Source organism: Scophthalmus maximus, chromosome 3 (genome assembly GCF_022379125.1).
Source record: "Scophthalmus maximus strain ysfricsl-2021 chromosome 3, ASM2237912v1, whole genome shotgun sequence".
Classification (NCBI taxonomy): Eukaryota; Metazoa; Chordata; class Actinopteri; order Pleuronectiformes; family Scophthalmidae; genus Scophthalmus; species Scophthalmus maximus.
In genome coordinates, this window is record NC_061517.1 from 10,024,234 (window position 1) to 10,036,333 (window position 12,100).

Here is a 12,100-nt window from a genome sequence, read left to right on the forward strand (position 1 = left end):
CCTGATGTCTTAATATATTTTAGTGTTTTGATCGTGGGTTTTGAAATATAAAGTCAAGTCAGCCCACTGAAACAAATGGCCACATCTGATAAAATAGTAATATGAAAGCAAACAACAAGAAATAAGAATACATTTAAAAAAGAGAATGAAATTAGAATACTATTTATAAAGACAACAGAATCAAGTCCTCTCGAAATCTCTGCTCAACTTAAGCAGGTATCCAAACTCTAAAAGTCAACCCTCATATATCTTGTGCGAGGATATTGTAGAAAATAATTCCTGCACAGGCATTTCAAGTTGTTTACAACAACATGTTTCCAAATGTATGACAGAAATCATGTCCTTGAAACTAAAGAAGACAAAACCAAATTTACCACCTCTTTCGTTCCCTGCTTCTTTCTTCTTCTCCTTTCTCCCATTCAAACTCCCACTTCGTCCGTCCTTCCTTCTTTTAATTCATCCATTTATGCATCTGTCATAATTTTTAATAGTTTTCAAAACATTTATGTACATGTTCCTTGACTGTGAGTATGTCTCAACCTTGCACCTGTACTCTGACCTTTGAGTCATGGCCATGAGTCACGTCTCTCAACTGAATGAATGCAAAACAGTGCTGCCTGCCTAGAGACACACACACTGTCAGTCTCTTGCTCACACACATACACACCCACACACACACACACACACATTGTGGTCCAATTTATTGGGAGACACGAAGCATCCCACCTGTTAATAACAAGGCACGTGTATGATAAGCACATTCAGTGAACAGTGGCCCTCTCCGTCCTGAATCGGTGGAGCAGATGGCTTGAAGGATGGTGCAGTTAATTGGGTACTGTTTCCTGTTTAAGTGTGTGCTCTTTCTCCCTGTGACGCTTGGAAATGCACAATGTCTTTTTGAAAGCTTGCCTTTCGTCATTACTCTCCGAAACACCCAAACGCCGAGTATCTCCGTCCAGCTTGTTTATTGTTATCTGCCTGTGGCTTTGATCATCTGGATATCAGTCCTCGGACAGCACTGAAACACGACTAAGAAACGCTCTCTCATCAACTACTGTTGAGAAGCCCTCCAGCAGCTGCTTCAGTGGAGCTGCTCCGTTGCATAAACCGCTGAAGACTGTAATTTTTCTGGCCCGCGCCCAAGAGTGAATATTCAGTATACCACTACAAAGGGCATCGGTTTGATAAAAGTGCATATGTGCTTACTCAACTTTCGCTGAAAAGGTCAAGAGATAAATAACACAATCAGCTGCTGGATGGACTCTTCACGAGCCGTTCGGGGCGCAGACCACTCCACCTGGCCAGTTTTAAAAACCATTAAGTGGCCTTTTGCTCACTCAGCAGAGAAGGAGTGTGGGAACATAAATCACTGCCACGGTAAAATGATTAATCGCGGGTCAGACGAGCCCCCTGCGTGAGCTGCTCATCAGCGTTCCACTAAAGAAAACTCAGAATGCAGATTTCACTTCATCAGTTGGACACACTGTGCGGTATTTGAATCAGCAGCTGTCGGCCAGTTGAGGGAAAAAACACCCCTCAGGCTCAGAGTGACATGAACCAGCTGAGTGTCCCCTCAAGTCTGATGATGTGTTTGTACCAACACACAGTTTGTTGCCATGGAGAACAACCACACATCTGAAAGTGACAAAGATGCTGCAGGGGCCTGTGTCCATATGGTTAATGAGAGGCTCCTCGCATGTCAAAGAACAGCACTGCCCCCTAGTGGAAAATGAATGCATTCAAACCTTGACTGGACAGTAAAAATGAGTTTGGTTGGAACTGCAATTTTGGCATTAACTTCAGTTCTCATTTGTTTTTATTAATGTGAATACTTTTTTGCAGGTTCCCCTGAGTATCGTGCTTTGTCTGATAATATAGACAGACAGATAGATAGATAGATATGCTGTATATATTCAGGTGCATAAAATAGCTATGTGGGGGATGAAATATTTGATTAAATAGTAAATTGAGACCTAGCAAAGGAGTGTGCAACCATTTTTGTTTTAATTTGAGCGATTATCCACGAGAGCAAAACCTCCACATACAATTTGATGGACTGATTATCAGTGACTTTATTTGTGACTTTTTTCTTCTTCAATTTTTTATAATTTTATGCAGATTCATAGCAAAAATATATTTTTAATGATCATATTTGCGCAGCTCTTGGTGTCATGTTTCATTATAGGGAAACATTGTTATTCCCCGCGTCTCAAAGTAAAATCACATTTATTTAATCACCAGTAAAACTGTGGGCTGATGCATCGCAGTAAAGATCTGGTACAAAAATGAGTCTCTCCTGCCCTCCACTGGCAATGTTGAAATGATGTTGGTTTCTTTTTTTTCTTTTTTTTTACATTACATCATGGTTTCAGATGATTTCCACTAATAGGAAATATTAGGTCACGATGACTGGCACCAATCAAAGACGGAGAGAGACCTCTCTGTGATTGTTGTTGTTGTATTTTTTACTGATATGAGTGAGGTGGCAATAATGTCATGACCTATTCATATTGAGTGCTTTGATAACAAAAAGGTTCCATGTGAGAAACATTTATTATCAGCTGAGCTAAATGTGTGTGTGTGTGTGGGGGGGGGGGGGGGGGGGGGGGGGAGGGGTCCCAACAACTATATCCTCTGGCCAGGGTTCAGCTACAGAAATTAAAAATCCAATAGTGCATCGACTGTAGACCCATATGTTGCCTGGCTGTCCATAACACCAATAGGAGTTATACCTTTACCTCCCTTTAATATTGACCTTGAATCTTGTGATTGCATGGTGTATACACACAAATATATATATATATATATATATATAATATTATAGGAATATTTTTTCCATATTTTTTGTATATTTTTTTATTAGGAGAGTTTTTAGTGACTTAGCTCAACACTAAGGACTGACCACCAGAATAGCTTCTATACCACAGACTGGACAATAATAATCCCCCCCCCCCCCGTCTGAGCTGGTAAAGCTGCGACAGGCTGCAGGACGCGTGGGCATTTTCGCAGCAACTCAGATTTAAAAAGAATTTGAAGCCTTGACCCCCCCCCCGTCAGGACCGAGCGGAGGAGCATCACGACGAGCGGCGCTGCAGATGGACTTTATCAGGACGGGAGGGGGAAATAATACACGACATCCATCTGCTCGATATCGACGATAATAAACAACGCGAGAGTTCGCAAGTTGCCTCAGGAGTGTGCAGCAGTCGCAACTGTCAAAAGGTGGAGCGTGGAGACGCGCATGACCCGACACACATTACTGTAATACTGTACACGGCCGCCGAGATAATATCCGTATCAAAAAAACAAAACACCCCCCGAAATAATCCAGAGGTGAGGAGCCGAGGAGCCGAGGAGGAGCCGATTCTTCCTCTCGCCCGATCGTCTTCTTTCCCTCCGCCCGACTGTGTCGCAGCAGCCGCCGACATCACCGCACTAAACATATTTCATCTCCGGCCGGCGCGAGGACTTTTTCTTTTTTTTTTTCTTCTATTTTTTTTTTTTTTTTTTTTTTCATACTCCTCCTTCGTAATAAAGTCGCCATTTTGCTTCAGTGCCTATATAAAACCACCCCGTGTTCTGATATCGGTTCCCTCGCGGACGAGCCGCGGACACCGCCTCTCCCTCCCCCCCTCTCTCCGTCGCCCCCCCGCCGGCTGGTGGCTCGTCACGTTCGCGGAGCGCTCGGACCAGAAGCCCGGAGGAGGAAGAAGCGCCTCGTGGTTCACACGTTAACGCAGGAGAGCGGCGGGAGGAGGGGGCGGAGGAGGAGGAGGAGGAGGGGGGGCACGGCGACTGGGAACCGGGAATGAGGTGAAAGTGTCCTGGATTGATTTTTTTTCTTCTTCTTCTTCTTCTTCTTCTTCTCACGTGCGGACCACATTGGCGTTGCTTTTCATTCCTGCCTGCACTGCCGCTGCTCGCCCCCCCCCCCCCGCCGCCCCACAAGCTTCCACCTCGTCGTCGGTCGCAGAGTCGGGGGGCTGACGGGACGACGGTGACGACTGTCCACTTCCTCCTCTCCGCCCCCGGTCGCGCTGACCGGTCGTTGACGCACAGCAGGTGTGATTGCCATGTAACAAAACATTGGTGGAAAACCGCCCACTAAGGTGCCTGTCTCCTGACCCCCCTCCTCCTCCCGTCCTCCTCCGCCCCTGCCTCACGTGGGTGACCCGGGGCCACCCGGCCCCCGAGTGCTGGGCGACTGTCCGACAGTTCAGGTAGGTGTGGCCGAGCAGGAGACAGCTCCACTTTCTCCCTCTTCATTCTTTTTTTCCCCTCCTTCTGTGTTTTTCTTCTGTCTTAACCACACAAACAGTGAACTCTGTAACCTTGTTGTGGTTCACGCGCACGCGCATGCGCACTGAGAGCGTGGCAGCGTGCCACGTGCGGAGCTACAACACTTATTTTCCCAGGTTGCGTCTTGTGGGCAGATTGTGCGAGGAGATGCGAGCGGGGGTCACCAGGTTGTGTTGTGTCTAGCAGAATGCATGGTGAAGTAGTTACTAGTGTCCGGGGGGGTTTGACTTGTAGCATTAATGTTTTATGAAAACACCGGCTTGCAAATTACAGATGTGCCGTTGCCGTCACCATGCGTATATACAGAATACCGTCCTTATGATACCGATGCTTTTGGAAAAAAAATAATAATATAACAACTGGGATTAGGGTTGGATACCTACGGGACCCAATCACGACACAGATTTCCGTGTACTGCTTTACAGGCGACATAAATGTGACCACGTGGGCCCTAAAACACTACACTCAACTCTTGCGGCAACGCAGTCTCTGCATGGCTCTGGCAACCGCGTAGCATTAGCCTACAGTTAGCTAGCATAGCCACCCCAACACGAGTTGACGAAATGCACAATATTTGTGTTATGTTTTATTTTATCATCTGAACTTGTTAAGAGGTTTGCACTTATTTTTACATGTATATTTAAGTCAAGTATAATTTAAACTGCTAACAGTTAATGTCAGATTTCAAGTTCCACTTTGCCTTAGCCACAAAAAAAAGCCATTCTTATTGTCACATTGATTTGTGCTTTTTTTTTTTTAAGAAAAAAAGTATCAGTTTGGCACCCATATGGTACCGGTGCAGTTTTAAAAGTATCAACCCAGCAGCGGTAAATCGAAAAAAACAAAATGATACCAACCCCTAAAGATGTATAACATATTTTTATCAGCTGTATGTTTAATTGTTGTTTGGCCCTGCTCAGGTTAAACCCTTTGAAAAAACGATACATACAGCGAATGAATGCCAAAGAACTTTTTTATTATCCAGTTTGACAAGTCATAATTGAAAAATACATAAATCTAGGAACAAGCAGAAATGACTTCCTTTAAATAGAGCTTTTAAGTAAGTTTTTTTTTGACTAAAAAGTGTCATCCTACAAGAACAATATAGGAGAGGCCAATTGATAACAGGAAATCAAAACGTATTGTGTAGACAAAATGTGTAGAGGTCCCCATTGGAGCTCACTAAATATGAAAAGCATGCTGTTTTTAAAGGAAGTTAAACTGAGCAAAGACTCATTTCACCAGTGATTATTCAGCAGACTGGTCTTCGGTGTCCTCGTCTTTCTCACATCTGTTTATTTTAAGTAGTTAAATGCAGCTTCTCTTCACACTGACACACGATACAGGAAAAGGAAGGAAGGAAGGAAGGTGTTGTTGTGTATTAGTGTTATTATGTGCAATCCTTCTGCAACTTGCACTGTGCTGTGAGCTTGCCCATGCCCACTGTGTGCATGTTGTCACTGTGACGACTCGATGTATAGTGAAAAGCAGTGGTACGTAAACAGACACGAGTGACCCTTTGTGTGCTGCTGCAATTCATTAGGGGAGTGACATGAACGTGTGCTAAGAGAATGCGTGACGGGTCGTAATCAGTACCACTTAGCATGATTAGCAATTGTCAGCCTTAATCCATTAGACTCCATCCCATTGCTTATGAGGAATGAGGGGTTCAGCGCAGACAGCCCCAAAACTGATATTTACGCTTACTGCGGACGGTGAATATATATTATGGATTGGCGGACTATGCTTTGTGAACTATCTACCCATCAATAAATGAGGATTAGCCACCACTTAAAGCTAAAAAAACTATAACTTTGGTGCTGACCCCTTTGACCTGATCAAGAAATGTATTTCTGGTTTTCATAGCAAAGAGATAAAGCAGGGGAGCTGTGTATCCCCCGGCTCTCTTTGACTCACCTTTTGTCTAATGGGCAGAGCATGGAGTTAGCGTGTAAGTGAGAATATTGATTTTAAAATGAAACATGGAAGGTCACACCCTCATTACCACTGCAGATGATGCGTGTGCCTCCACTCAGATAACCTTCGGTCCAATTGCACCAACGGCCGCAATGAAGAAAGTGCATCGTAGAACAAGGAGACGGCATCATCGCAGCGTATTGATGCAGTGGACAATGCTAATAATGTTTTGACAAGCAACGGAACAGGATTAATGAGGGCAGAAAGAAATCCAGCAGTGCCAACAGCAATCTCTCTCTCTCTCTCTCTCTCCTTCCCTCTCCTTCCCTCTCCTTCCTGTGTGTTTGTGCCCCCTCAACTACCATTGCAGGCATGGAGAGCCCCAGTGGCCCCAGGCTTGGGAAGCTGTCCTCATCAGGGCTGGCAAAGGGCCGGACTCCCAGGCATGGACATCCCCAGGAGCCCGTCAGATCCACGCCGGTCCCCGAAAACAACAACAACAGACATAGTGAGTGACGAGCCGCTGCACTTGGTCGAATGAAAACAGTGTCTGCCTTTAGATTTCTTAAGTTTTTCCTCGCAGATTGTTTCTGAAATGTGGGAACTGCGAGGAATTTTGTTTGTGTGAGCCAGGCGTGCTCCTGGACCCATTCCAGCATGAATGCCATGTCTTGATACAGCATGAAGAGAAGCTATAGTCTGCATACCACATAACTTATTGAAACGTAGTACATGTATGTGATGTTTGCATTAACCCTAACCCTTATTATTGCGCGTCTCTATATTCCACGGACTTCCCTCAGGCTCGAGTGTTTGTAATTTCAGGCTTGCTGTTCTGAACTTCATTGTCAATCCTGAAGGATCTGGTCAGCGTGCCATGCATAAAACTGTCTCTGCTGCTCTTTTTGAATTAGTTATATTTTACCAAGAATCAACGGTTCGTCAGTCTCAATGTAATTCTACCCCTCTCGCCACAGAAGGGCCTGGAAACTAAAAAAGAAAATCTCCTCGGACTGCCTTACAGTGAGGAAACCAAGCACTGACTTGAGTGAAACCCCGAGCCATCTGGATGGAGATGGAATATTTTTTGGAAAGGGAGAGCCGGACAAGGGAATTACGTTTCAATCCAATAACGAGCAGATCATCATGACTTTGTTAATAGAGTCAGTCAGACTTGGAAAAATGGGGCTGCTCTAATATGACCCAGTTGTTTGTGGTTGCTACAAAATATCCTCTAAATCCCAGACACACAGAACACCGATACTAGACTAGGTGCTTTCATTTGTTTTCTATCTGTGTTAATATTCAGCCCTGTGGGCTGGATTTGCATGTTTATGTGGGTGCGTGTGCGTGTTAGCTTGCTGTGGACAGTGATGCAAAGCTAATTTTTTTTTTTATGTTCCTGATTCTCTGCCTAATCTTATCCTTGTTAGAAAGTATAGCACAAGCTCGTGATTACGATCTCCAGCTACTCATTATACAGAGACTGAGGTGTTGTTTCTGCGCTTTAAGAATTTATTGTAGCAGAAGGCAGTTGTGTTTCTCATGTTTTATAGACTTATAGACAATAAATAAGGATTGCTTATGAATCGATCTGTGTAAAGCTGGGAACTGCCCTGATCATTTGGACACAGGAGGCTAGAACTGAGAGAAACACACTTATGGCTTTGGGAGTGTGCGTGCTTGTGTGTGCGCATGCGTTTGCCTGTGTGTATGTGTGTGTGCTGTAACAGGTAATGACTTGGTCCTGGATTTTACGGGACTTTTTCCTCGTAATTTGACTCTACGGTCTCTGGATGTCTATTTCGTTTTCTCTTTCTACAGTTGATCTGATCTTTGACTCCCATTAAGCTAAACCAAAAAACAAATACAAATAGTATATCATTATTCTTTTTGATGCTGAAAGTCTCTGCTAAAGAGTCTATTTTTGTTAGGACTCTTTTGAGGACAGCTTCCAGCACAATTTGATTGCACAAGATAGGAATCTACATTCCACTATGATGTAGTTGCCAAATTGTTGAAAAGTTGTTCTTATCAGAAACATTGCCAGGGATTCCCCTGGCCTTTAGAGAGGCTCCGTTCATAACATTGACAGTGAACTGAGTTTTATGTGAATATAGTTTATAGATTCTCTTAGAACCGTAGCTAATAATTCAGGCCCAAAGCAAAGCAATGCATGTAAAATTGAACATTGCAATTTTAAAAATAAGGTATTTTGTGGCCCAAACTGCCACACACACAAAACTGGTAGGTTGTGATGTACTTGGATGTTTTCGAGGCAAGGAGGTATTCGTCGACTGCAATTGGTCTTCCTGTAGTTCATACAAGTTCCAAAACACCAGTTCTTTCTACATCAAAATACTTGTGATACAAGCCATCTTTTCAAATTTGGACTTCTTAACGTATTTCCCATCAGTGTGTAGCTTGAGCTTTCTGTAGCCAATGATGAGGAGAAATGCCACGGCGCTAATCATAATGAGCCTGGCGCTAGCTCGCCTGTCCCAGGGGGGCTGTGAGCTTCAGTTTGAAGAAACAAAAGCATTAATATCCACGGTTCCCTGTGTGTGTGAAGGGTTTCCAATGCTCAGTCTTTGCCTTTTTCACACAGTGAGCTCTTCCAATAACCAGATAACCAAATCATCTTCCCTCTTCCGACTGGTTGCTTTTCATTTTTCATCCCACGTCCACCGGAAAGTTTGGGTCAGGTCTTACTTCCTCTCCCAGGCTTGTTGTAAAGAAACTTTACATGTTGTTACAATTGATTCCAAAACTGCCATTTTCCCTTCTTTGAACCTGGCAGGCAAAAGGCAGCGAGGTCTAACCTATAGGTTAACTGAAGGTACCAAAGCTCAACAACCAGCATGGTATCACCAAGTCCAGCATTGTGATGGAGGTGCAAACTCACAGGTTATCGGGAACAAAGATCGATTGGGTAGCATTCTGAAATATCTATCTGATGGCGTCCTTTCAAAAAGATTTAACACAGTGGATAGTAAAAACCCATTTATTCACTACCAGTTAGATCTACGATTGTCAAACAAGTGGTCATGTGCTGACCAACCAGGAGCGTCTGTCAGGTAAACATAAATGTTGCCAAACTCAACTGGTGGCTGTTATTGAGGATCATTCAACTAAACACCACCTGGAATTCTGTGGCCGTAATCCTTCACGCCACACCGTAATCCTATATCTCACCAGAGCACTTGGCTGGAGCACAGAAATTAAATTGGATGGCATCTTGACATATGTACCAAAAAAATAAATATCAACTCCATATTTTCGTCAAAATGTACCTCCTAAATCTAAAAATGATAAGCTAGCTTGTCTGCGTCAGGGTGCTCCATCAACTTTTTGTAATTAACGCACAAGGCTTTAAATATGAAGGTACCAGAATTTAGAAACACGGGCATTGATGTGGTCCTTGAGGGTGTCATGTCCTCTATTTGTTTCTGTTGTTTTTACTTCATATTTACATTTCATTAGAACCCACGCTTAGGCATTTGTCTGTCAAACAACCTAATGTACACCTTGAGGCCTGTTATTGTTAAAGTTTCAATGCCTCGCCTATTTTTTTTTACATGTAATGCTCTCGGTTCCCAGCAGGGTAAAGATAAGGCGATTGTCTTATTGACGTCATATGAGCAACATTTCTTAAAACTGACACAGTTCACTTCAGTTTCAATGTCTAAAGTAGGGCAGCAGTTTTTTGGGAATGCTCTCACCCCTCCCTCTCTCTCTCCGTCTGTTGCTCTGACAACAAACGAGAGTCACGTGACCAGTGCCTTGTGGTTTCAACTCTTCACTTTTACGGACCGCTCATTAACGATGGATGATTATTGTAATTGATGGCCATTATTCAAGGCAAACTCCATGTAAAAAGACGGGGCTGATGGTAGCAGCGCAAGGAGCAGGTGGTGTGAGGACACACGCATGCAAGCTGCGGCACTTCGGCGAGGTAGATGTCACGCACACGCAACACCAGGTGGTGTGTCCTCCTGGGCGAGTGGTGTGTGTGTGTGTGTGTGTGTGTGTGTGTGTGTGTGTGTGTGTGTGTGTGTGTGTGTGTGTGTGTGTGTGTGTGTGTGTGTGTGTGTGTGTGTGTGTGTGTGTGTGTGTGTGTGTGTGTGTGTGTGTGTGTGTGTGTGTGTGTGTGTGTGTGTGTGTGTGTGTGTGTGTGTGTGTGTGGTAGCTCTACACTGATGATCCATCAGAGTTGATGCTGTATCTTTTAGGAGGGGGGGGGGTTGTTTCCTGGGTTGGATGATCAGTCTGCATCGGTCTACAGGCTTGTGGCTGTGTGAATGTTAAATGTGTTTGTTTGTGCGTTCTGTTTGTGTTTACATGTCTGTGTGCGTGTGTTCTCAAATGTCCACTATACCCTGACCTTCGTTTCAGCCCCACAGTCACCATGTGCTGACCCTGCATATTTGCCTCAGCGGTAATCTCTTGCTTTATCCCCTCTTTCTTTTGTTTCCTCACACTTCTCACTCTCCCACTTTTTATTGTGGTCCGATTTCTCCACACGTAGCTCCTTTCCGTTTTCATCCTCCCTCAAACACTTCATCTTTTTCTCGTCTCAGTTATTAGGGAGATTTTATCAGTGGCAGTGATTCACTGGGACTCAAACCTCACTCTTCCTGCCACCTTCAGTTCTATTCACAACCTTCTTCACCCTACTCCTACACACATTTATTATCCTCACTACCCATCCTCACTCTTGCTCCCTCTCGTATTTCTTAAATTTTGCACTACTCACCTAAAGATGCCAAGAGTCTCTCAAAAATGGTGAAAAAAACGAAAGATTAAGTCGATAAAGAGCTATAGATCGAATAATGTTTGTTGCGAAATTTAACTCCCGTGCTTTTTTCGCGGCCTGCATTTCTGCATCTTATTCTGAGGAGAGTCCTCTGTCATCTTTGTCACTTTTTTTTTTATTTAGCAAGCTTTATGATGGCAGATGAGAAGAAGCACAGGGGAATGGGAGAGGAGAGAGATTGAGTTGGTGAGTCACTGTCCATAAGGAGGGCACTGCAAACAGTCTGGAGCAGGCATTGGCTGTCTGGCTCAAATATACAGCAGCACTGTATGTGCTGTTGCGTAAACACATGCCTTTTTTTCCATAGGTGGCTGTATGTACACACTGTGCGTGTAGCACAATATGCCAAAGTGCAATGGTTATAAATTACACCATCATCTTTATAAAAAATAAAAAATACTGTCATATATTTCAAAATGTTTTATGTGCTCGGCTGTCGGTTTACCTGTCAGCATCATCTCCCAGGAATTCACCGGCCACATAATGTGGCCAGTCATCAGAAACTGTTGTGATTGGATGTCACTAAACACACCACTGGCCATGGGCCAAATGGGCATCGGGCAATAGATTAGGTTTCCAATAATATGAAGCATGCAGCTGATGTGGAAAGCTGTGAAATCGATGCAGATCTGAAGAGGCTGTCGAGCTTCTGTGAGTCACCAGATAATGGAGCAGTAATCTCGAGCCCGAGCTATTTTCTTTGATCTGGCTACTTTGCGTGTGCTGGGTCCTGGCCTCCTAACGATTCCTCATACAGATGTTAACACCACTGAGGGCAATTGAAATAGTTTTTGTTTAAAACCCATTCTTAGACTGAGTACAAATTGCTAGTTGTTCGAGCTGTTTTCAGACATGAACTCCGGGAAATTTGGGGGAAATTCTGGAGTTGGCGAACGCAGCGGGACATTGTCCGAGACATTAATTCTGCTGTGGAAAGCAACGTTTTTGTTTAGTCATCAACACGCCCATGGAAATTTTGGGAGATTTTCCTGCTATATTCTCACATGCGCTCTCTCTGACAACTTTACTAGGGGGCTGGCCAGAAAAGTTCCAGAAATTTCCAGAACA

The 12,100-nt window shown here is 44.0% G+C and overlaps 1 protein-coding gene across 7 annotated transcripts in view; it reads left to right on the top strand.

The window, feature by feature from the left end:
* The first annotated feature begins 3,091 nt into the window (after window positions 1-3,091).
* The window catches only part of znf512b (zinc finger protein 512B), a 30,006-nt gene continuing 20,997 nt past the window's right edge, over window positions 3,092-12,100 (top strand). For 2 of the 7 annotated variants that reach the window (XM_035646179.2, XM_035646183.2), the window contains exons 1-2: window positions 3,093-4,220; window positions 6,587-6,724. In XM_035646179.2, coding sequence (XP_035502072.1) covers window positions 6,589-6,724 — 136 coding nt within the window. In that variant the 5' untranslated portion in view covers window positions 3,093-4,220; window positions 6,587-6,588. Of the gene's footprint in view, window positions 4,221-6,586; window positions 6,725-12,100 lie in introns of all 7 variants that reach the window. The other 5 variants (XM_035646181.2, XM_035646180.2, XM_035646186.2 and 2 more) reach the window with 4 other exon arrangements.